This window comes from Oncorhynchus masou, chromosome 33 (genome assembly GCF_036934945.1).
Source record: "Oncorhynchus masou masou isolate Uvic2021 chromosome 33, UVic_Omas_1.1, whole genome shotgun sequence".
In the NCBI taxonomy this organism is placed as follows: domain Eukaryota; kingdom Metazoa; phylum Chordata; class Actinopteri; order Salmoniformes; family Salmonidae; genus Oncorhynchus; species Oncorhynchus masou.
In genome coordinates this window covers 45,542,043-45,567,715 of record NC_088244.1, presented here as the reverse complement: position 1 = coordinate 45,567,715, position 25,673 = coordinate 45,542,043, and the positions used below count along the sequence as shown (strand labels likewise).

General features: G+C 42.2%; 1 protein-coding gene across 1 annotated transcript in view; it reads right to left on the bottom strand.

The window, feature by feature from the left end:
• Positions 1 to 2,942: 2,942 nt before the first annotated feature.
• Positions 2,943 to 25,673, bottom strand: part of LOC135527612 (chemokine-like protein TAFA-5) — a 61,586-nt gene continuing 38,855 nt past the window's right edge. Inside the window, exons 4-5 of the mRNA XM_064956104.1 lie at positions 7,044 to 7,090; positions 2,943 to 4,118 (exon numbers count right to left, since the gene is read on the bottom strand). Of these exons, the coding sequence (XP_064812176.1) occupies positions 7,067 to 7,090 (24 nt within the window). The 3' untranslated portion in view covers positions 2,943 to 4,118; positions 7,044 to 7,066. The remainder of the gene's footprint in view (positions 4,119 to 7,043; positions 7,091 to 25,673) is intronic.

Below are 25,673 nucleotides of genomic sequence, written 5' to 3'. Positions count from 1 at the left end.
ACTGAATACTGTGTCCAAGACTGAGTATCCAAGACTGAATACCGTATCCAAGACTGAGTATCCAAGACTGAGTATCCAAGACTGAGTACTGTATCCAAGGCTGAGTATCCAAGACTGAGTACTGTATCCAAGACTGAATACTGTATCCAAGGCTGAGTATACAAGACCGAATACTGTATCCAAGACTGAGCATCCAAGACTGAATACTGTATCCAAGACTGACTACTGTATCCAAGACTGAGTATACAAGACTGAATACTGTATCCAAGACTGAGTATCCAAGACTGAATACTGTATCCAAGACTGAGCATCCAAGACTGAATACTGTATCCAAGACTGAATACTGTATCCAAGACTGAGTATCCACGACTGAGTATCCAAGACTGAGTACTGTATCCAAGGCTGAGTATACAAGGCTGAGTATCCAAGACTGAGTACTGTATTCAAGACTGAGTATCCAAGACTGAATACTGTATCCAAGACTGAATATCCAAGACTGAGTATCCAAGACTGAATACTGTATCCAAGACGGAGTATCCAAGACTGAATACTGTATCCAAGACTGAGTGTCCAAGACTGAATACTGTGTCCAAGACTGACTACTTCTGAAACATACTAGATCGTTTTTATAGCTTTTCCCATCAGTAGAAATCCACGTTTTCAACCTGAAAGATGATGGCTAGAGCTAACCCATGATGTTGCACAGTCATTTGTTTTAGACAAAGATTTATATATTTGTGCTTGAAGTGACAAATCCAAACTGCCCACTTTGTGCAAATCTATGTGAATGCAGTGTCTTGTCCTTGGATACTGTTGATATGATATGACATACCAATTATTTTCAGCCCACGTTTCGTTTCAGGGCTGGGTATTGTTTGAATGTTACCACCCACCAGCATGGTAGTGTTAATGAATCAGAAACAGCTGCAAAGTTATTCTTCTTCACGACTAAAATGAGCCCAACCGCCTTGTGTCCACTTGGCCGCCTGAGCCATGGAGAAAATGAGAATAGGAGGTGCAAACTTCTTCTTCAATGCTTTGATTGGTGTAACGTCAGCTAGAAACCACAAGTGCCTATCCGGATAATTAAAATAATATGAAATGTATAGTTACATGTTATTTGCTGTGTGCATGATTCGGACTAAAGTCAATGTAGCCTATAATTTCACTTCCTCTGTGAGAACCATGAGCAAGGGCTGACCTGGCTTGGCTCTACCGCAGCCGAGGCCTACCAGTTATTAACATTACCTACCAAAGGTTCCCCCGTGTCCATTACAATGTAGAAAAACGCATATCAGCTTTCTTTCAATAGTTACCCATATTACTGGAGCTTCATCTTATTCTTTCTATGTCGGACTCGCCTCCACAAGTTTTGTAAGATGACAAAACTTTGGCGATAACAATAGATAACAAATACAGTGCAGGCCCAAACCATGATGCTGCCACCACCAAGTTTGACAGTCGGGATGGTGTGTTCAGGGTGATGAGCTGTGTTGTTTTTACGCCAAACATAACGTTTTGCATTGTTGCCAAAAAGTTCAATTTTGGTTTCATCTGACCAGAGCACCTTCTTCCACATGTTTGGTGTGTCTCCCAGGTGGCTTGTGGCAAACTTTAAACAACACTTTTTATGGTTATCTTTAAGAAATGGCTTTCTTCTTGCCACTCTTACATAAAAGCCAGATTTGTGCAATATACGACTGATTGTTGTCCTGTGGACAGAGTCTCCCACCTCAGCTGTAGATCTCTGCAGTTCATCCAGAGTGATCATGGGCCTCTTGGCTGCATCTCTGATCAGTCTTCTCCTTGTATGAGCTGAAAGTTTAGAGGGACGGCCAGGTCTTGGTAGATTTGCAGTGGTCTGATACTCCTTCCATTTCAATGTTATCGCTTGCACAGTGCTCATTGGGATGTTTAAAGCTTGGGACATCTTTTGGTATCCAAATCCGGCTTTAAACTTCTTCACAACAGTATCTCGGACCTGCCTGGTGTGTTCCTTGTTCTTCATGATGTTCTCTGTGCTTTTAACGGACCTCTGAGACTATCACAGTGCAGGTGCATTTATACGGAGACTTGATTACACACAGGTGGATTGTATTTATCATCATTAGTCATTTAGGTCAACATTGGATCATTCAGAGATCCTCACTGAACTTCTGGAGAGAGTTTGCTGCACTGAAAGTAAAGGGGCTGAATCATTTTGCACGCCCAATTTTTCAGTTTTTGATTTGTTAAAAAAGTTTGAAATATCCAATAAATGTCGTTCCACTTCATGATTGTGTCCCACTTGTTGTTGATTCTTCACAAAAAATACAGTTTTATATCTTTATGTTTGAAGCCTGAAATGTGGCAAAAGGTCACAAAGTTCAAGGGGGCCGAATACTTTCGCAAGGCACTGTAGATGGCAAAGCCAAAGTGGTTTCCATCTGTGAGGATGTTTTCCTTAAATCAATGCTTATGACATATCCATAACCAGCCACAGAGGCAGCTGGCTAATCTTTTGAATATGTTGTAGTTAAAAATAGAATCAACAGCAACAACATATAACATTTACCAGCTAGTTAGATAGATAAGGTTAGCAGGTTCGCAGGCTAGCTATATGTTGATGTTTATCAACTCCACATGGAAATTCCCACACCCAATTTGTGAATATGTACAAGTATCCTTCGTCATTCTTCGGAGGTGTGGGGGGTCCTTTAAAACCGGCCAACAACTGATGTAATTTGGAAATTTTGCAAAATCTCCCCGGTCCCCAAACGTCTTCGCTCCGTGTGAGAAGCAAAAATGAAAGATAATACTTTACAGATGTCAACTAGATTGTTGATGATCATTCTATGGATTTATGACATTATTATTGAGTATCAAGTAATGACAAAAGAGAAGCATGTATCACATTTTAGAGAAACAAACTTAACGTCAGATTATTATTTATTTTTATCTGAGTGAGGCAACAACAAAGAATCCCGCAACCCCTGTCAAAAAAATCATTCCGCCGTCCACGGGCAAATTCTGAATATTTAGTTTATTCATGGATAAAGGGATACTCGCGGGATATCAAAGGTGCATGTAAACATCTTATCCTGAATAAGACCTAAACTGGGATATGAGCTACTATCTGGAATACTGTGCACATGTAAACGATGTCACTGAGAATCAAGCATCAAGCACACATGACTACATTCACAAATACACACACACACACACACACACATTAGCCCCAGGGATGAGAGGCTGTCTTTTTATCCTCATGTGTTTCGAAGGAAAATAACTACATTTCGGTGATATGTTTACAATATCCTTATGATCTCACTCTTTCTGTGATGCTCTCTTATGTTCTTGTAACATACATTCAAGTTGATAATGTTCACGGAACAGGATACACAGTGAATGTACACATTATATCCAATATAAACAACAGCACTTTGATGTCGTATGGAGGTATGCCACTTGCAATGTGCTTCATATTAAAACATAGGCAATTCAAACCATAACTTTGAAATAATGAATTGATACTACACATTAACGGACATACTTACTGTTTTTAACTTATGTGTCATAGATCTTTCTATTTCTATTTATGTATTGAAAAGATATGATTCTGTTATAATGATGCTTTAAATCCATGATCATCCCCTAAAACATGATTATACAAGTTTGCAAGAAAGTGAGCTTCAGTACAATACTGGATGTGTCACACTTAAGAAGAAGATTATGTCAACTTGATCCCACTGTATATCACGAGACGCACGCACACACACACACACACACACACCTTCAGATTTTTTTCCATAGGGATAGGTAGAAAAATGATTGGTTCCTCACACATGCATAGACTCCCAATGATTTACTGCTTGCCGTGCTGAAACAACCCAGGCTATATACAGTAGGTTTTGTATTTCAGTCTGTGACGTGGCATGTGGGTCCCGGTGATGATGCTGTGGTGTGTTGCTTTCATTGACTAGTACGGACATCTGTGCACTGTCACATAGTAGGGCTCCTCTGATTTTTGGAGTGGGGGTGTGTAGTGGTTTGAGAAAAAAATTGGCGAATCGACACAAAATGTGTTTGCCTGGTGATTGCCCTCTGTTCCCCTTCTGCCATGATTGGCACAAAAAAACCTGGGATGGGGGTAGGGAGTTAGAGAGAGGGAGAAAGGGGGATAAACAGTAGAGTCGAGAAAACAATGTATTTCATCACTAGTGGTTGTTCATTGTCATTTATACAGAATGACTTCATCTTGAGCGAACTATGAACTTTATAATAGGGAAAAATGAAATCAACTTCCCAAGTCAGCTGACTTGTTACTTTAACCTCCTATTCTTATGTGTATTTTTTGAAACTGCATTGTGGGTTAGGGGCTCGTAAGTAAGCATTTCACTGCATTCGGCGCATGTGAGTAATGCATGTTGATTTGACTATACAAACACTCCTAATATTCCAACAAGTGGTGTATAATGACAGTTTAAGGACTATGCAGGCTTTTGAGAGATTTCATCAGTTTAAGGACTATGTAAGAGATTTTATCTCAATGAGAATAACCTGTATAAATAAAGGTTAAATAAAACATACTATTTTAATAGTATACTTCATATACTATTCTATGTACTATTCTAAAGCTACTTTTTATTAACATTTCATTGAGTTCAATAATAATAAAACCATATCAAAAATTGCCATACATTACAATGGATAATTTCCACATATATAAATGATTCACCATGAGCAATCGTCAAATTAGACACCCTAGACCGCTCATATGAAGCTTTCATACATTTAAATATGAGTCTGGAAATCTGCAAAGAAATTCATGAGTTTGAGGCTACTCGGAAAATGACGCACCCAATTTCCTTTTTCTCCTCATCTCTGGTAATTTGTGTATGTATGCAAAACATTTTGTTATCTCTGTTGGAAGAAGGAAAATCAATCTTACAACGTTGGCTGTGAGACTTGGAGGCATTGAAATATCACCCAATTTTACAGTTATATTTTTTCTAGGCTGGGATTCACACAGCCCTGCACTATGGAAAAATAATATTCCTATTGCTTCATAAATTCACTAAATAAGCAATTGGATAAACTGCAGTAGCCAATGTTTACCGGGTGAAACCTAAAAAGGAGTTTACGGTTTTCTGCAGTGGGGGTATGACTTAATTTGGTTATTCATAGCGCACTCTCTCAACACAAAAGTATATTTCCTTAGTCTTCTTAAACAACACAGCCATTTGAAGTAGCCTGGTCCTTTGAAGCAGCCTCTTTGGGCTTTATTAATTTGTACTCCTCTTTCTAGCAGTATAGCGCCTTTAGATTGTTCCTATACACTTTTTTCATCAAAGCTGTTTTCGCAGAGGAAAATGCAACCACCAATTATGTATTTTCTGTGAAAAAGAGAACTTTTTTGCTTTGAAAAGGTATAAGCGCAGAGGCCAGTTTAACCTTTAAACTCCAACGATTAATGTTAGAATTGGTAGATGGTAAGATGGTCTCAGATCTGCACTTCTACTCATCTCAAATCAAACCAAATGTTATTGGTCACATATGTACACATATTTCACAGATGTTATTGAGGGTATAGCTAAAAACGTGTGTTCCGAGCTCCAAGAATGCAGTTGTATCTAACAGTTCACATTACACACTAATCTAAAAGTAAAATAATGGAATTAAGAAATACAGTGGCAAGAAAAAGTATGTGAACACTTTGGAATTACTTGGATTTCTACATAAATTGGTCATAAAATTAGATCTGATCTTCATCACAAGTCACAACAGACAAACACAGTCAGGAGTCAGCAAACCTGGAGTACAAACATTGAGACGAGATTGGAGAAGTTGGTTAGAGGTGCCCCGCCATTTAAAAAACACTCACAAGAAGCATTGCCTGACATGAACCACGCCTTGAACAAAAGAGATCTCAGAAGGAATACGATTAAGAATTGTTGACTTGCACACAGCTGGAAAGGGTTACAAAAGTATCTCTAAAAGCCTTGATGTTCATCGGTCCATGGAAAGACAAATGGTCTATAAATGGAGACAGTTCAGCACTGTTGCTACTCTCCCTAGGAGTGGCCGTCCTGCAAAGATGACTGCAAGAGCACAGTGCAGCATGCTCAATGAGGTTAAGAAGAATCCTAGACTGTCAGCTAAAGACTTACAGAAATCTCTGGAACATGCTAACATCTCTGTTGATGGGTCTATGATACGTTAAACACTAAACAAGAATGGTGTTCATGGGAGGACACCACGGAAGAAGCCACTGCCGTCCAAAAAAAACATTGCTGCACATCTGAAGTTCACAAAAGAGCATCTGGATGTTCCACAGCGCTTCTGGCAAAATATTCTGTGGACAGATTAAATTAAAGTTGACTTGTTTGGAATGAACACACAACACTATGCGTGGAGAAAAACAGGCACAGCACACCAACATTAAAACCTCATCCCAACTGTAAACAATGGTGGAGGGAGGGAGCATCATGGTTTGAAGCTGCTTTGCTGCCTCAGGGCCTGGACAGCTTGCTATCATCGACGGACAAATGAATTCCCAAGTTTATCAAGACATTTTGCAGGACAATGTAAGGCTAACTCGGGACCAGTTCACACCAGACATCCTAAGAATATTGTTGAACTGAAACAGTTTTGTAAAGAGGAATGGTCCAAAATTCCTGCTAACCGTTGTACAGGTCTGATCTGCACCTACAGAACATGTTTGGTTGAGGTTATTGCTGCCAAAGGAGGGTCAACCAGTTAGTAAATCCAAGTGTTCACATACTTTTCCCACCCTGCATTGTGAATGTTTACACGGTATGTTCAATAAAGACATGAAGACATATTCCTGTTTGTGTGCTATTTGTTTAAGCAGACTGTGTTTGTCTATTGTTGTGACTTAGATGAAGATCAGATCAAATTCTATGACCAATTTATGTAGAAGTACAGGTAATTCCAAAGGGTTCACATACTTTTTCTTGCCACTGTATATAAAAATGTGATTGACAGCTGGCAGTGCAAAAAAGAAACATACACTTTGAGAGAATGGATTGATCAAGACTCACCTACCCACTGTGTTCTAAACTCCTTACGATGGCTCCTTAGGCAAAGGCTAGAAAGAAGATAAAAGACAAGATTGAAAGGCAGAAACTTCAGGACAGACCCCAGCTCTCTTCTATCAAAGTACACGATCACACTTTAGTCCAGCAAAATGTCAAGGAGCATACAACAGATGTCCCTTTTGAAGCACAGAAAGACATTGAATTATATTTATTAAGGCTAGATGATGGAAACATATTATTACATTTAACCAGGCAAGTCAGTTAAGAACAAATTCTAATGTTATAATGACGTCTACCCTGGCCAAACCCTCACCTAACCAGGACGATAGTGGGTCACTTTTGATGCTGTACCAAAACGTAAAGTTTGGCTTACTTGTCAAATGTTGCATTTTTTCTGTCCTTTGAGCTATACAATACCAGGAAATACTAGCAGGTAAGGTGGGTCCATATGGGCGACTCAGCCATGGTTCCTGAGGCATTACCTTCCAGGGTCACAATAGAACAATTACAATATACTGTGTGTCCAGTGAAAATTGAACTACAGTATATGCTCGCTGCATGTTGTAGCAAAGGAATACTTTATTTCCACTTCATTATCTATTCTCTGTGAATAATCACTAATATTTTGTGTTTCTCATTCATTTCCCAGAACACTTTCTGTTGTTTCCCTCACATTTTCAAAGAAACTCGTCAGGGCATTTAAACTGGTAAGGCATCAAAAACAACTGTTTGCCTTTTGCCCAGAGGGACGGCACAACTACCAGTGCTTTCTAGCTGTGGGGAATGAATAACTTACTTCCAAGAAGCTAATGTCTAAGCTGTTCGTAATCAGGAAGCTAATGGTCTGCGCAGCCAATCAAGGCCTTGGTACAGTGGGGAGTGGTAAACACATTGGCATTCCCAGGAGCCTCTTCACTGCTGTACGGGGGGGCTCCTGCAGCAACAACGGGCACAGTTTGGTATTCCACTTCCCACCCATCTGTTGGTCAGTCGGTAGTTCAGTCGTGTCTCTGTATGTTGGGTCTCCCCGCCCGCCTGTCTTTCTGTGTCCTTTCGTTTGTCTGTTGTGTCTGTCCGTCTGTCCTGTCGGTGCCTGGTCTGTCTGTTTGTCTGTCCGCCTGCTGTGTCTGTTCTGTCTGTCCGAGTGCAATACCAAGTGCTATCGGAGATACACTCCTCGTAGTGGTGCTGTTACACCACACCCATCTAAATGCTAAGTATTTCTGCTGCATCTTTATATCAAAATAAGAAAAGAGTGAGGGGGGGAAAAATCTTAAATGACCACAATAGAATCTTCCGAGCACGCCCAAGGTTTCTTGATTTCATTTTTTTTCTTCAGTTGAAGGCTGAATGCCTAGAACATTCTCTACTGGTGGTGTGTGAGAAGAGTTCCAAGACCTTGCTATCTATTATAAACTCCAAGAACTGAGTAGAAGGCGAGGTATTGATATTTTAATTATTTTTTTATTTCACCTTTATTAAACCAGGTAGGCCAGTTGAGAACAAGTTCTCATTTACAACTGCGACCTGGCCAAGATAAAGCAAAGCAGTGTGACAAAAACAACAACACAGAGTTACACATAAACAAACGTACAGTCAAAAAACACAATAGAAAATCTATGTTCAGTGTGTGCAAATGTAGAAGAGTAGGGAGGTAAGGCAATAAATAGGCCATAGAGGGGTGAAATAATTACAATTTAGCATTAACACTGGAGTGATAAGATGTACAGATGATGATATGCAAGTAGAAATACTGGGGTGCAAAAGAGCAAGAGGATAAATAAAAATATGGGGATGAGGTAGTTGGGTGTGCTATTTACAGATTGGCTGTGTACAGGTACAGTGATAGGTAAACTGCTCTGAAAGCTGACACAAAGTTAGAGATGGAGATATAAGACTCCAGCTTCAGTTATTCTTGCAATTCGTTCCAGTCATTGGCAGCAGAGAACTGGAAGGAACGGCGGCCAAAGGAAGTGTTGGCTTTGGGGATATACCCAACTTTGGCACTTTTCCTACGTTCGCTCTCAAAGAAAATGGGATTTCTCCCTCCAAAGGCGAGTCCCGACTGAGCTAGTACTTCTCCAACATTTAAGTGCCCTTCTCTCGCTACTTCTCTTTGATATCAATTGTGGGGATACTAACTCAGGCCGATGTGCTGAGGAGGCAGTGGCACTGTTAAATGCTGACACTAACAAGGTGAGTTGGGTCCAGGAGAGGAGGAGGTGTGGGAGAGACATAGTGGCCTGTACCACTGCCAGTCAAACAAACAGCTGAGCAATGCCTAGTGTTCACAGGACAAGAAACCTAAGGACATCGCAGACTATGTCCTCTCCTTAGGCTACAAAGAGAAAGATAGAAAAAAAGAATGGGAGAGGGATGGAGAAAGAGGGATACAACAAAGGTATTGAGTGTTTCACTAACTAGCTATTCTTTGTTTAACTGAAAGGCATAAACCCCGACCCCGAGCTCCAGGGACTGTATGTGTCAAGCTTCTCAAAGTAGGAGTGCTGATCGAACCCTAAAAAAGAATGTGTCTCTATGTAACTGGCTTCACTGTACTGCTAACAGCCTCGCTTCCTCCACTGTCCCGGTCCCTTTACTGGGCTTGAACCAGTGGTCCTCTGACCACTAACACACATCATGACTACCCACTTGACAATGTACAATGAAAAATCCCCAGTTGTGCCACTAAAACAAGAGCTCTACAAACATTGCTACATATATAAAATCCACTGTTACAAACGATTTACTCAAGTAACCCCAGCAGCTTGGTTGCATACTGTACACTGAACCGGAGTTGAGGCAACACTATATTAACACTTGCGGTAGTTCAGACAAAGACACCAATTCTGACCGTCAGAGTTCCCAGCCATTGTAGACACTGCGAGCACAATGACCAAAAAATACAACTTGTATCACAAGAGGACTGCACAGTAATGTGCTAGCATCCTGGGGTGGCCTGTGCTGGGTGGGGTTAACCATCTAAAGACTCATCAAGCTCAGAACCACTAACAACACCTAGAATTGCTACTATTCTGCCTCGGCAGAGCCCCAAATACACAACATGCCAGAGTGCATGCAATCGGACCAGGACGGGATTTTGTGTACTTTTCCAGGCAACACACATTGTCATTCAATCTAATGGCTAAGGAAGATGAACAGCAGTCGCTATCTAACAGCCTGGCTGGTCCCATTTCTCTGTACATTATTTGTTGGATGAGATCAGCCGTGAAACATACTATACCACCTTCTAGGCCTATTGCTAGAATTGCTATTGTTGTGTATTGGGGTTGTGCCACAGCGCATCATGAGTGTCATCATTATTGAATTGTTGTAAAGATTTGATTATGAAACCCACGAGACGTAACAAAAGAGAGATGCACCATCGAGAGCATTCTGACAGGTTACATCCATCAATTTTAAATGGCAAGTTATTGTAAAGGGGAATTTATTGAGGCCATATTAAGCTGCATCAATTCACTTTTACTGAGATTCAGTTTATACCCTGATAAGTGACCGAAGGATGTGAAGGATGGCAAGGGCAGCAGGAACAGAAATAGAAAGGTTGGATGTATATAATAATACATAATCTGCATGTAAAGACAGTTTGCGTTCATGTCCGTATCTGACTATACCTTTGATGAGGGGGTTGGAGCGAAGTCCTATTGCAAGAGTTTCTATGGTGAGGGTAAACAGTAAGGGACTTAAAGGGCAACCCTGGCGTGTCGATCGTTGCAAAGGAAGCAATCTGATTGAGTGTTATTAGTCCTGACAGAGGCTTGAGGGGATGAGTACAGAAGTCTTAGCCAAGTCGTGAATTTGGATTCCAAGGCCGAATTTATTTGGAGTGTAAAAAATGTCCATTCTACCCGATCAAACGCTTTCTCCGCATCCAGGGATATAATGGCTTCAGATGTATTGGCGACAGAAGGATGATATATATTATTAAATAATGAGTGTCTATTTTTAATAAATCCTGTTTGATTCAGAGAGATGATTCATGGGAAGACTGTTTCCAGACGCGTTGCCAGGAGTTTGGGGAGAATTTTAGAGTCAACATTTAGCAAGCTAATTAGACGGTATAATACACAGTCAAGAGGGTCTTGTGGTTGTTTTTTAAGAATAAGACAAATGGTTGCCTGACTGAGAGTCTGTGGGAGAGCACCATTTACAAATGCTTCATTGTACATTTCAATTAGAATAGGGGCTATTTTGGAGAGAAACGTCTTATAAAACTCTGACGAGTAGCCGTCAGGCCCTGAGCTTCTCCCGGATTGAAGGGATTTGACAGCATTAGACAATTGTTCAACAGTGATCGGCAGCTCTAATTTTCTTTACCAAATCCTGGCTGACAGAAGGAACAGAAAGTGGAAGAAATTGGAATGTAGCTGCTTTTCTTCCAGAAGTATATAAAGACTGGTAAAATCTCTTGAACTCATCATTGATCACCCTAGGGTCTAATGATATCCCAGACGATGTACGGATTTTAGGAATCTGAAATGATGATGATAGTTGACGTAACTTGTGAGCTAATAATTTACTGGCTTTATCTCCTTGTTCATAGTAAGGGCTCCTAGACTTGACAAGCAGTTCAGTAACCTGGTCTGGTAATAATGTGTCACATTCTGCTTGCCAAGTTAAATGCTCCTTATAAATATCCGGAGATGGTGAAATGGAATAAATGGAATCCAATTGGGCAATGCAGTGTGTTAACATAGATAGCCTATCCCTGTTCAGTTTGTTCGAATGTGGGGCGTAGGAAATAATTTCACCTCTGATATAAGCTTTCAAAGTTTCCCAGAGAGTAGACACAGAGATGTTTGGGGTTTGTACTCATGAAAAATTCAACTTGACGCAAAACAAAATTGATAAAGTGTTCATTACGGAGCAGTTGAGTATTTATCCACCAAGGCGGTCACAGATTGTCAACAGTTTGAAAGACTACTTCCATAGTAACAGGGGCGTGGTCAGATACAACAATTGGATTAAATGAACATGAATATATGGAATGGAGAAGTCTGTCATCAACAAGGAAGTAGTCTATGAACCAATGACAAAAAAGAGTATGCTTTTCCAGATGGATTAACTAACTCTTGATACTCCCCATCCTGGATCCGGGATCGTGAATAAGCCTCAGGCTCATTAGCATAACGCAACGTTAACGATTTCTGAAAATCGCAAATAAAATGAAAATAATGCGCCTGCTCTCAAGCTTAGCCTTTTCTTAACAACACTGTCATCTCAGATTTTCAAAATATGCTTTTGAACCATAGCAATTCACTAATTTGTGTAAGAGTATGCTAAGCTAGCTTAGCATTTTGAGTAGCATTTAGCACGCAACATTTACACAAAAACCAGAAAACCAAATAAATAAAATCATTTACCTTTGAAGAGCTTCGGATGTTTTCAATGAGGAGACTCTCAGTTACATAGCAAATGTTCAGTTTTTCCTGAAAGAATCTTTGTGTAGGAGAAATCGCTCCGTTTTGTACATCACATTTGGCTACCGAAACGAACCGAAAATTCAGTCACCAACAACGTCAAACTTTTTCCGAATTAACTCCATAATATCGACCGAAGCATGGCAAACGTTGTTTGGAATCAATCCTCAAGGTGTTTTTTCACATATCTCTTCATTGATATATCGTTCGTGGAAGCCTGCTTTCTTCTCTGAATTCCATGGAAAAATACTTGCAGCTGAGTTTTGCGCACCAATTTCGGCGCAGGACACCGGGCGGACACCTGGTAAATGTGGTCTCTTATGGTCAATGATATGCCTACAAATACGTCACAATGCTGCAGACACCTTGGGGAAACGACAGAAAGGGCAGGCTCATTCCTCTCGCATTCACAGCCATATAAGGAGACAATGGAAAACGGAGCCTCAAAAATCCTGCTGATTTCCTGGATGCCGTTTCATCTTGGTTTTGCCTGTAGCTCACGTTCTAGGGCACGCACAGAGAATATCTTTGCAGTTCTGGAAACGTCAGAGTGTTTTCTTTCCAAAGCTATCAATTATATGCATAGTTGAGCATCTTTTTGTGACAAAATATCTTGTTTAAAACGGGAACGTTTTTCATCCAAAAATGAAATAGCGCCCCCAGAGTTTCAAGAGGTTAAATCTCCAAGGGTCTGAAACTTCGAATTCAGACAAAGGTTTGGACAACTCTTAACTCCAGCTGGTGTCCACTTTACCATAAAGGCCTGATTGGTGGAGTGCTGCAGAGATGGTTGTTCTTCTGGAAGTTTCTTCCATCTCTCGGGAGGAACTCTGTCAGAGTGACCATCGGGTACTTAGTCACCTCCCTGACCAAGATCCTACTCCCCGATTGTTCAGGTTGACCGGGCGGCCAGCTCTCGGAAGAGTCTTGGTGTTTCCAAACTTTGTCCATTTAAGAATGTTGGAGGCCACTGTTCTTCTGGACCTTCCCCAGATCTGTGCATCGACAATCCTGTCTCGGAGCTCTACGGACAATTCCTTCAACCTCGTGGCTTGGTTTTTACTCTAACATGCACTGTCAACTGTGGGACCTTATATACACAGGTGTGTGCCTTTCCAAATCATGTCCAATCAATTGAATTTATTACAGGTGGACTCCAATCAAGTTGTAGAAACATCTCAAGGATGATCAATGGAAACAGGATGCACCTGAGCTCAATTACAAGTCTCATAGCAAAGGGTCTGAATACTTATGTAAATAAAGGTATGTTTTTTTATACATTTTTAAAAAAAATACAAAAACCTGTTTTTGCATTGTCATTATGATGTATTGCGTGTAGATTAATCAGGATTAAAAACATATTTTTTTGAATAAGGCTGTAACACAGCAACATTTTGAAAAAGTGAAGGGGTCTGAACACTTTCCGAATGCACTGTATGTGTAAACCGAGCCCGTCCTAGATAAATCGTTGAACTGAATCCCGTCTCATCATTATTGAATTGTTACAAAGACTTGATTATGAAACCCGCAAGACATAACACAAGGACATATTAATAAATTATTATAATAATCATGACACACTACACCAGGACAGTATGGTTAGATGTAGCCCAATAATGAACTAAAGGAGCCTGACATTACTCCTTATAGTCCAAGGACCTCACATGTTCTGTTTAGAAACGAATTGGCTCTGGCAGCCAAAACAGCCAAATTCCTCATCTTAACATGAATCAATTCTCAATTGCTGTCTGATTCACATAAAAAAAAATCACAAACGTGTAGTCGAAAAAAAAGAGCAAGTAAACAAAGCTGTATTGTACTGTAAGTGCTGTGGATTTATTGTTGCATGGACACTGTTATTACGTCCGACGGATGGCGGATAGTTTAAAGAAGGAGCGACACAGATGTGATTTCCTATCATTTAGATACGAATTGTGATGTTTAGATACGAGAATATTGTTCTTGCCTTTTGTTTTCACTAGCAAAGTGCAAATAAATGTTGATTCAGGTTGGGGTGATGTTGGGGGTAAGTTCCAACATTAATTTGGTTAAAAGGGCAGTAAATTAAATCATACTTTGAGGACTTGTGTCACGCCCTGACCTTAGTATTCTTTTGTTTTCTTTATTATTTTGGTTAGGTCAGGATGTGACAAGGGTGATATATGTGTTTTTGTACTGTCTAGGAGTTTTGTATGTTTATGGGGTTGTTTACTATCTAGGTGTTTTGTATGTCTATGGTTGCCTAGATTGGATCTCAATCGGAGGCAGCTGTTTATCGTTGTCTCTGATTGAGAACCATATTTAGGCAGCCATATTTTTGGGGTAATTCGTGGGTTATTGTCTATGGTTAGTTGCCTGTGTCTGCACTTGTTTATATATAGCGTCACGGTCATTTTGTTGTTTGTAAAGTTTGTTTAAGTGTTCTTCGTTTCATTAAATAAGAAGAATGTATTCACATCACACTGCGCCTTGGTCTCCTACATTCAACTAACGTGACAACGTGTTAGAAATCTCTCTGTGTGTGTGACATTAGACTTTTTATTTTAGAGATTATTCTGAACTGAAGACACATGTAACTATGAAAATCTTAGTAATTTGCTCTGTTGTATTTTATCATGTATTTCATGTACACTTGGTCTTGACGTGACTACCATTAATGCAATGAGGATTATTTTATCAAATCAATTAACTGTTTAATTCTTACGATTAAATTAATCATGTAACAATTAACTTATTAGCAATATTGGGGCACCATGGAAATAAGTTTGTTTAATGAGTTACCGTTTCCCGTATTAACTCAAGAATATTAGAATATATCGTTATTATATTAGTCATTCATTAATTAATATCTCATATCAGTCTCATTCTGACTGTCGCATAATCCGTCAAATCTGCACAAACCCTAGTCTACATGATGACTCAGCGATACACAAACGGCTTTATTTACTAACTAGCTAAATAATCACAGAATTACATAAACACTCACACAGGATAGATTATACATTGACTATTAACAAAATGCAATGAAAAGTCCCGAGCAGACTAACCCGATATGACGGCTTGTTACACAATGAAAGGGGTAGGGAAAGAAAGAGTGGGAGAAGAGAGAGACAAAGGAATTAAACTATCGTAAACATGGATATTTAGCACCCTAACAACCACTCATTCAGATATGCAATTTTTATTTATTTTACCTTTATTGAACTAGGCAAGTCAGTTAACTTCTTCGATATAGGGGGCGCTCTTTTTTAAAATTTTATAAGATATTTTGTCACGAAAAGATGCTCGACTATGCATATAATTGACAGCTTTGGAAAGAAAACACTCTGACGTTTCCAAAACTGCAAAGATATTATTTGTGAGTGCCACAGAACTGATGCTACAGGCGAAACCAAGATGAAATTTCAAACAGGAAATGGCCCAGATTTTGAAGGCGCTGTGTTCCAATGTCTCCTTATATGGCTGTGAATGCGCCAGGATTGAGCCTACACTTTCTGTCGTTTCCCCAAGGTGTCTGCAGCATTGTGACGTATTTGTAGGCATATCATTGGAAGATTGACCATAAGAGACTACATTTACCAGGTGCCCGCTTGGTGTCCTCCGTCGAAATTATTGCGTAATATCCAGCTGCGTGCATTTTTCCATTTGCTTCAGAGGAGAAACCAAACTGCCATGAATGATTTATCATCGAATAGATATGTGAAAAACACCTTGAGGATTGATTCTAAACAACATTTGCCATGTTTCTGTCAATATTATGGACTTAATTTGGAAAAAGGTTCGGCATTGTAATGACTGAATTTCAGGGTTTTTTCTTAGCCAAACGTGATGAACAAAAGGGAGCGATTTCTCCTACACAAATAATCTTTTTGGAAAAACTGAACATTTATCTAACTGAGAGTCTCCTCATTGAAAACATCTGAAGTTCTTCAAAGGTAAATGATTTTATTTTAATGCTTTTCTTGTTTTTGTGAAAATGTTGCCTGCTGAATGCTAGGCTTAATGCTATGCTAGCTATCAATACTCTTACACAAATGCTTGTGTAGCTATGGTTGAAAAGCATATTTTGAAAATCTGAGATGACAATGTTGTTAACAAAAGGCTAAGCATGTGAGTGAATATATTTCTTTCATTTCATTTGCGATTTTCATGAATAGTTATGGTAATGAGCTTGAGGCTATGATTACGCTCCCGGATACGGGATTGCTCGACGCAAGAAGTTAAGAAAAATTCTTATTTTCAATGACTGCCTAGGAACAGTCGGTTAACTGCCTGTTTAAGGGCAGAATGACAGATACCTTGTCAGCTCGGGGGTTTGAACTTGCAACCTTCCGGTTACTAGTGTAACGCTCTAACCACTAGGATACCCTGCTGCCCCAACATATTTACGCTTGTACAGTGGTTCCTCCATTAAAAGTTGCATCATACTGCAGCACACCTGGTACTGTAGCCGGACGCTCTGGACTGGGTACTGTAGTCGGACGCTCTGGGCTGGGTACTGTAGCCGGACGCTATGGACTGGCGAGGGGCACTGTAGGCCTGGTGCGTGATACCGGTACTGGTGCATTCTATGGCACGTTATTTAATTGTCAGCAAATTTTTAACATTAATGCAAGTTAGTGCTAGTTTGACCACCAGAGGGCATCTTTGAGGAGCATTTGATAGTCCTCCATATTGACATTACTAGAGAATTTAAAACCTTTTTGTAAGAACATAAGCTCAGCAAAAAAAGAAAAGTCCGCTCACTGTCAACTGCGTTTATTTTCAGTAAACTTAACATGTGTAAATATTCAACAACTGAGACATAAACTGAACAAGTTTCATAGACATGTGACTAAGAGAAATTGAATAATGTGTCCCTGAACAAAGGGGGAAGGTCAAAAGTAACAGTCAGTATCTGGTGTGGCCACCAGCTGCATTAAGCACTGCAGTGCACCTCCTCCTCATGGACTGCACCAGTTTGCCAGTTCTTGCTGTGAGATGTTACCCCACTCTTCCACCAAGGCACCTGCAAGTTCACGGACAATTATGGGGGGGAATGGCCTCAGCCCTCACTCTCCGATCCAACAGGTCCCAGATGTGCTCAATGGGATTTAGATACGGACTCTTCGCTGGCCATAACAGAGCACTGAAATTCCTGTAGCTTAATTAATTTGATTAATATTGGTGTTTAAGTGTCACGTTCGTCGTAGTGAGAAGACCAAGGCGCAGCATGAATTGAATACATGTTATATTTTAATAAAGACGGACACTAAACAAACTACAAAAACAACAAAACGAACATGAAGCTATACTACAAACGCGCAGACACAGGCAACTAGACGTAGACAATAACCCACGAAATACCCAAAGAGGATGGCTGCCTAAATATGGTTCCCAATCAGAGACAACGATAATCACCTGCCTCTAATTGAGAACCAATCTAGGAGACCATAGATAGACATATATAAACACCGCCGTGGTAGGTTCCGGACTGCGACCCGTCGTGGTAGGTTCCGGACTGTGACCAGTCGTAGGAGGTTCTGGTCTGCGGCCCATCATAGGAGGTTCCGGTCTGTAGACTGTTGCCGGACGCTCTGGGCTGGGTACTGTTGCCAGACGCTCTGGACTGGGTACTGTTGCCGGACGCTCTGGACTGGGTACTGTTGCTGGACGCTCTGGACTGGGTGCTGTAGCCGGAAGCTCTGGACTGGGTACTGTTTCCGGACGCTCTGGGCTGGGTACTGTTGCCAGACGCTCTGGACTGGGTACTGTTGCCGGACGCTCTGGACTGGGTACTGTTGCCGGACGCTCTGGACTGGGTGCTGTAGCCGGAAGCTCTGGACTGGGTACTGTTTCCGGACGCTATGGACTGGCGAGGCGCACTGTAGGCCTGGTGCGTGATGCCGGTACTGGTGGTACTGGGCAGAAGTGCGGGGAGGAGGAACAGGTCGTATTGGACTGCCGAGGCGCACTGGTGGCCTGGTGCCGGCACAGGACGTACTGGGCTGTGGAGGCGTACTGGAGGTCTGGAGTGTAAAGCTGACACAACCCGTCCTGGCTGGATGCTCATTCTAGCCCGGCCAATGCGAGGAGCTGGAATATAGTGCACCGGGCTAGAAATGCGCACTGGAGACACCGTGCGTGCGCATCTCTGCATAACACGGTGCCTGACCAGTTACACGCTCCCCACGGTAAGCACGAGGAGTTGGCTCAGGTCTCCTACCTGGCTTACCCAATCTCCTTGTGTGCCCCTCCCAAAAAATGTTTGGGGCTGCCTCTCGGGCTTCCGTGCTAGCCCTGTACCCTTATATCTTTGCCGTTCCTCCATTCTCCTGTATCCCTCCTCGCACTGTTCCAAAGAATCCCATGCAGGCTCTGGCACTCTCCCTGGATCGATCGACCAACTCTCAATCTCCTCCCAGGTTGTTACCCATTCGTCCTTCTCCCGGGTCCATCTCTCCATTAAGCGCTGTTCCCCCCAATCACGCTGCTTGGTCCTTTTAACCTCTTGGTGTTAGTATTTTCATTTTTGGAAAAAAAATGTTCCCATTTTCAACGGGATATTTGGACTGGGTAAACAACCCCATAAACCGACAAAACCCCTAGACAGTCAAAAAACATACAGTACATCACCCATGTCACACCCTGACCTAACCAAAACAATAAAGAAAACAAAGAATACTCAGGTCAGGGCGTGACACCATGAAAGGTTTCCGTAAGGATGGAACGGAAAATATGGCCCTGTACAACGTGACGGTCGGGAGTAGGCTACAGCATAAGAGGATTGGAAGATTATAAATTAATATCTAATGGCATACATTTTCCACACTCTAATTGTAGTGTAACCAATACCAAAACAGAGATTCAGTGAAAACAAAAATCTCATTGATTTATCAAGACCAGTCTTGAGTTTGTCTCGGAGCAGAGTTTGTCTCAGAGCAGCGCGAAACGGTGCTAAAATAGTTGTAGAATATTTCTTCTGACTTCAATATGCTTATGCTTTATCTAAAGATATTTTTTTCAATGACGGGACTCTCCGCCCCATCCACAATGTTTTTAATGCTGATCAATGACGGGACTCTCCACCAATAATTACATTTAGAGGATTGGAGGTTTCTAAATTAATATCTAAGGGGAATTTTTCGTTAGGATCTGTGAGAATATCTGATAATGTTGAAGGGGCTTTTATATAATTAGAAATGAATTAATAATAATAATGATCGCTTTGTTTTAAAAGTAACAATATTTTGGAGATGATTTCGTTTTCATTTAACCTAGAGTGAGCAAGAAAAAGGCCAATCTTGAACATGCAGTGAGACATTCTCACTAATTTGTAAATAAAACCAGTTTGTTATTTAGAATTATTTATTTCTGGAGAAAAAAAAAAGCCACCTCATGGGTCTCCTGGTGGCGGCCAGCACAGGTATCGAACCATCATCTGTAGTAATGCAGCTTGCGCTGCGATGCAGTGTCTTAGACCACTGCGTCACTCGGGAGGCACCATCCACAATGTTTTTTATGCTGTACAATTGCAATGCACTAAGTATTAAAATACAGAGAGTCGTTGGTAAAGGTATATTGTCCTGCTAATAGTCATAATGGGGTTAATAACACTGTACATGGTGTCCAGGTCAGGATAACCAAAACATTTCTTTATTAAAGACTATCAGAAAGAATGTTGGTTCTAATTTATTTTGATCCAAAGCGATGAATGAGTCACTCAACTTTATGTAGGTGCCGGGGCTATATGACAGTGCCATGAACTTGATTTTATATATATACAGTGGGGCAAAAATGTATTTAGTCAGCCACTAATTGTGCAAGTTCTCCCACTTAAAAAGATGAGAGAGGCCTGTAATTTTCATCATAGGTACACTTCAACTATGACAGACAAAATTAGAAAAAAAATCCAGAAAATCACATTGTAGGATTTTTAATGATTTAATTTGCAAATTATGGTGGAATATAAGTATTTGGTCAATAACAAAAGTTTTGTTATATACCATTTGTTGGCAATGACAGAGATCACGTTTTCTGTATGTCTTCACAAGTTTTTCACACACTGTTGCTGGTATTTTGGCCCATTCCTCCATGCAGATCTTCTCTAGAGCAGTGATGTTTTGGGGCTGTTGCTGGGCAACACGGACTTTCAACTCCCTCCAAAGATTTTCTTTGGGGTTGAGATCTGGAGACTGGCTAGGCCACTCCAGGACCTTGAAATGCTTCTTACGAAGCCACTCCTTCGTTGCCCGGGCGGTGTGTTTGGGATCATTGTCATGCTGAAAGACCCAGCCACGCTTCATCTTCAATACCCTTGATGATGGACGAAGGTTTTCACTCAAAATCTCACGATACATGGCCCCATTCATTCTTTCCTTTACACGGATCAGTCGTCCTGGTCCCTTTGCAGAAAAACAGCCCCAAAGCATGATGTTTCCACCCCCATGCTTCACAGTAGGTATGGTGTTCTTTGGATGCAACTCAGCATTCTTTGTCCTCCAAACATGACGAGTTGAGTTTTTACCAAAAAGTTCTATTTTGGTTTCATCTGACCATATGACATTCTCCCAATCTTCTTCTGGATCATCCAAATGCTCTCTAACAAACTTCAGGTGGGCTTGGACATGTACTGGCTTAAGCAGGGGGACACGTCTGGCACTGCAGGATTTGAGTCCCTGGCGGCGTAGTGTGTTACTGATGGTAGGCTTTGTTACTTTGGTCCCATCTCTCTGCAGGTCATTCACTAGGTCCCCCCGTGTGGTTCTGGGATTTTTGCTCACCGTTCTTGTGATCATTTTGACCCCACGGAGTGGGATGTTGCGTGGAGCCCCAGATCGAGGGAGATTATCAGTGGTCTTGTATGTCTTCCATTTCCTAATAATTGCTCCCACAGTTTATTTCTGATTGATTTCAAACCAAGCTGCTTACCTATGGTAGATTCGGTCTTCCCAGCCTGGTGCAGGTCCACAATGTTGTTTCTGGTGTTTCAGGTCTTGGCCATAGTGGAGTTTGGAGTGTGACTGTTTGAGGTTGTGGACAGGTGTATTTTATACTGATAAAAAGTTCAAACAGGTGCCATTAATACAGGTAACGAGTGGAGGACAGAGGAGCCTCTAAAAGAAGAACAATATTTCTAAAGACCAAAACATATATTAGGCTAAATGTCTTTTTTCTTCTCCAAATGCAGACAACGACACAAAACATACTGCCACCCGGGTTTGCATTGCAAAAGAGGGCATGAACTGGGTCAAGACGCCAGCAGAGTAAGTGCTTACTTTATGTGGTATAATAAAGGTAAAATAAAAATAAATAAGAGATCTCCAACACCTACGGTAGGCCTACAGTATATATAAAAAAAAACAATTCTCTACATGTAGGTCTCCTGATTTAAACCCAATCAAAAAATTTTGGCATCAACTGAAAACATTAATCCGTAACTCTGCCTACAAACAAAGATGAACTGGTCAAGGCCATCAAGACATTTTGGCTAGATACATTGATGATACAACAATGCAACAAATACAGTGGCTTGTGAGAGTATTCACCCCCTTTGGCATTTTTCCTATTTCTTTGCCTTACAACCTGCAATTAAAATAGATATTTGTGATGTTTGTATCATTTGATTTACACAACATGCCTACCACAAACAAACAAGAAATATGACAATAAATAAATAAAACCTGAGCGTGCATAACTATTCACCCCTCCACAAAATCAATACTTTGTAGAGCCACCTGTGATAAACTTTGTAGAGCCACCTATGAGTTTGGCACATCGAGCCACTGTGATTTTTGCCCATTCTTCAAGGTAAACCTGCTCCAGCTCTTTCAAGAAAACTTTAAGTCATACCACAGATTCACAATTGGACTTAGGTCTGGGCTTTGACTAGGCCATTCCAAGGCAATTAAATGTATCCCCTTAAACAACTCAAGTGATGCTTTAGCAGTATGCTTAGGGTCATTGTTCTGCTGGAAGGTGAACCTTCGTCCAAGTCTCAAATCTCTGGAAGACTGAAACAGGTTTCCCTCAAGAATTTCCCTGTATTTAGCGCCATCCATCATTTCTTCAATTCTGACCAGTTTCCCAGTCCCTGCCGATGAACAACATTGCCACATCATGATGCTGCCATCACCATGCTTCACTGTGGGGATGGTGTTCTAGGGGTGATGATAGGTGTTGGGTTTGCGCCAGACATAGCATTTTACTTGATGGCCAAACAGCTCACATTTAGTCTCATCTGACCAGAGTACCTTCTTCCATATGTTTGGGGAGTCTACCACATGCCTTTTGCCGAACACCAAACGTCCAGCTCTGTGGAGTGTACAGCTTAAAGTTGTCCTATGGACAGATACTCCGATCACTGCTGTAGAGCTTTGCAGCTCCTTCAGTGTTATCTTTGGTCTCTCTGTTGCCTCTGATTAATGCCCCCCTTTCCTGGTCTGTGAGATTTGGTGGGAGGCCTTCTCTTGTGAGATTTGGTGGGAGGCCTTCTCTTGGCAGATTTGTTGTGGTGCCATATTCTTTAATTTTTTTAATAATGGATTTAATGTTGCTCCGTGGATGTTCAAAGTTTTTGATATTTTTTTATAACCCAACCCTAATCTGTACTTCTCCACAACTTTCTCCTTGTCCTGTTTGGCGAGCTCCTTGGTCTTCATGGTGCCGCTTGCTTGGTGGTGCAGGTGTATATATACACTGAGATCATGAGACACTTAAATAAAGTCCACCTGTGTGCAATATAACTAATTATGTGACTTCTGAAGGTACTAGAACGTATTTAGGGGCTTCATAGCAAAGGGGGTGAATACATACGCAAGCACCACTTTTCCATTTTAGATTTTTTTTTAAACAAGTAATTTTTTAAATTTTACTTCACCAATTTGGAGTATGTTGTGTATGTCTATTACATCAAATCCAAATATAAATCCACCATACAAACGCTCCACACCGCGTGGCCGCGGCCACCCTAATCTGGTGGTCCCAGCGCGCACGACCCACGTGGAGTTCCTGGTCTCCGGTAGCCTCTGGAACTGCCGATCTGCGGCCAACAAGGCAGAGTTCATCTCAGCCTATGCCTCCCTCCAGTCCCTCGACTTCCTGGCACTGACGGAAACATGGATCACCACAGATAACACTGCTACTCCTACTGCTCTCTCTTCGTCCGCCCACGTGTTCTCGCACACCCCGAGAGCTTCTGGTCAGCGGGGTGGTGGCACCGGGATCCTCATCTCTCCCAAGTGGTCATTCTCTCTCTCTCCCCTTACCCATCTATCTATCGCCTCCTTTGAATTCCATGCTGTCACAGTTACCAGCCCTTTCAAGCTTAACATCCTTATCATTTATCGCCCTCCAGGTTCCCTCGGAGAGTTCATCAATGAGCTTGATGCCTTGATAAGCTCCTTTCCTGAGGACGGCTCACCTCTCACAGTCCTGGGCGACTTTAACCTCCCCACGTCTACCTTTGACTCATTCCTCTCTGCCTCCTTCTTTCCACTCCTCTCCTCTTTTGACCTCACCCTCTCACCTTCCCCCCTACTCACAAGGCAGGCAATACGCTCGACCTCATCTTTACTAGATGCTGTTCTTCCACTAACCTCATTGCAACTCCCCTCCAAGTCTCCGACCACTACCTTGTATCCTTTTCCCTCTCGCTCTCATCCAACACTTCCCACACTGCCCCTACTCGGATGGTATCGCGCCGTCCCAACCTTCGCTCTCTCTCCCCCGCTACTCTCTCCTCTTCCATCCTATCATCTCTTCCCTCTGCTCATACCTTCTCCAACCTTTCTCCTGATTCTGCCTCCTCAACCCTCCTCTCTTCCCTTTCTGCATCCTTTGACTCTCTATGTCCCCTATTCTCCAGGCCGGCTCGGTCCTCCCCTCCCGCTCCGTGGCTCGATGACTCATTGCGAGCTCACAGAACAGAGCTCCGGGCAGCCGAGCGGAAATGGAGGAAAACTCGCCTCCCTGCGGACCTGGCATCCTTTCACTCCCTCCTCTCTACATTTTCCTCCTCTGTCTCTGCTGCTAAAGCCACTTTCTACCACTCTTTCTACCACTCCACCCAAGCATCTGCCTCTAACCCTAGGAAGCTCTTTGCCACCTTCTCCTCCCTCCTGAATCCTCCTCCCCCTCCCCCCCCCTCCTCCCTCTCTGCAGATGACTTCGTCAACCATTTTGAAAAGAAGGTCGACGACATCCGATCCTCGTTTGCTAAGTCAAACGACACCGCTGGTTCTGCTCACACTGCCCTACCCTGTGCTCTGACCTCTTTCTCCCCTCTCTCTCCAGATGAAATCTCGCTTCTTGTGACGGCCGGCCGCCCAACAACCTGCCCGCTTGACCCTATCCCCTCCTCTCTTCTCCAGACCATTTCCGGGGACCTTCTCCCTTACCTCACCTCGCTCATCAACTCATCCCTGACCGCTGGCTACGTCCCTTCCGTCTTCAAGAGAGCGAGAGTTGCACCCCTTCTGAAAAAACCTACACTCGATCCCTCCGATGTCAACAACTACAGACCAGTATCCCTTCTTTCTTTTCTCTGCAAAACTCTTGAACGTGCCGTCCTTGGCCAGCTCTCCCACTATCTCTCTCAGAATGACCTTCTTGATCCAAATCAGTCAGGTTTCAAGACTAGTCATTCAACTGAGACTGCTCTTCTCTGTATCACGGAGGCGCTCCGCACTGCTAAAGCTAACTCTCTCTCCTCTGCTCTCATCCTTCTAGACCTATCGGCTGCCTTCGATACTGTGAACCATCAGATCCTCCTCTCCACCCTCTCCGAGTTGGGCATCTCCGGCGCGGCCCACGCTTGGATTGCGTCCTACCTGACAGGTCGCTCCTACCAGGTGGCGTGGCGAGAATCTGTCTCCTCGCCACGCGCTCTCACCACTGGTGTCCCCCAGGGCTCTGTTCTAGGCCCTCTCCTATTCTCGCTATACACCAAGTCACTTGGCTCTGTCATAACCTCACATGGTCTCTCCTATCATTGCTACGCAGAGCGACACACAATTAATCTTCTCCTTTCCCCCTTCTGATGACCAGGTGGCGAATCGCATCTCTGCATGTCTGGCAGACATATCAGTGTGGATGACGGATCACCACCTCAAGCTGAACCTCGGCAAGACGGAGCTGCTCTTCCTCCCGGGGAAGGACTGCCCGTTCCATGATCTCGCCATCACGGTTGACAACTCCATTGTGTCCTCCTCCC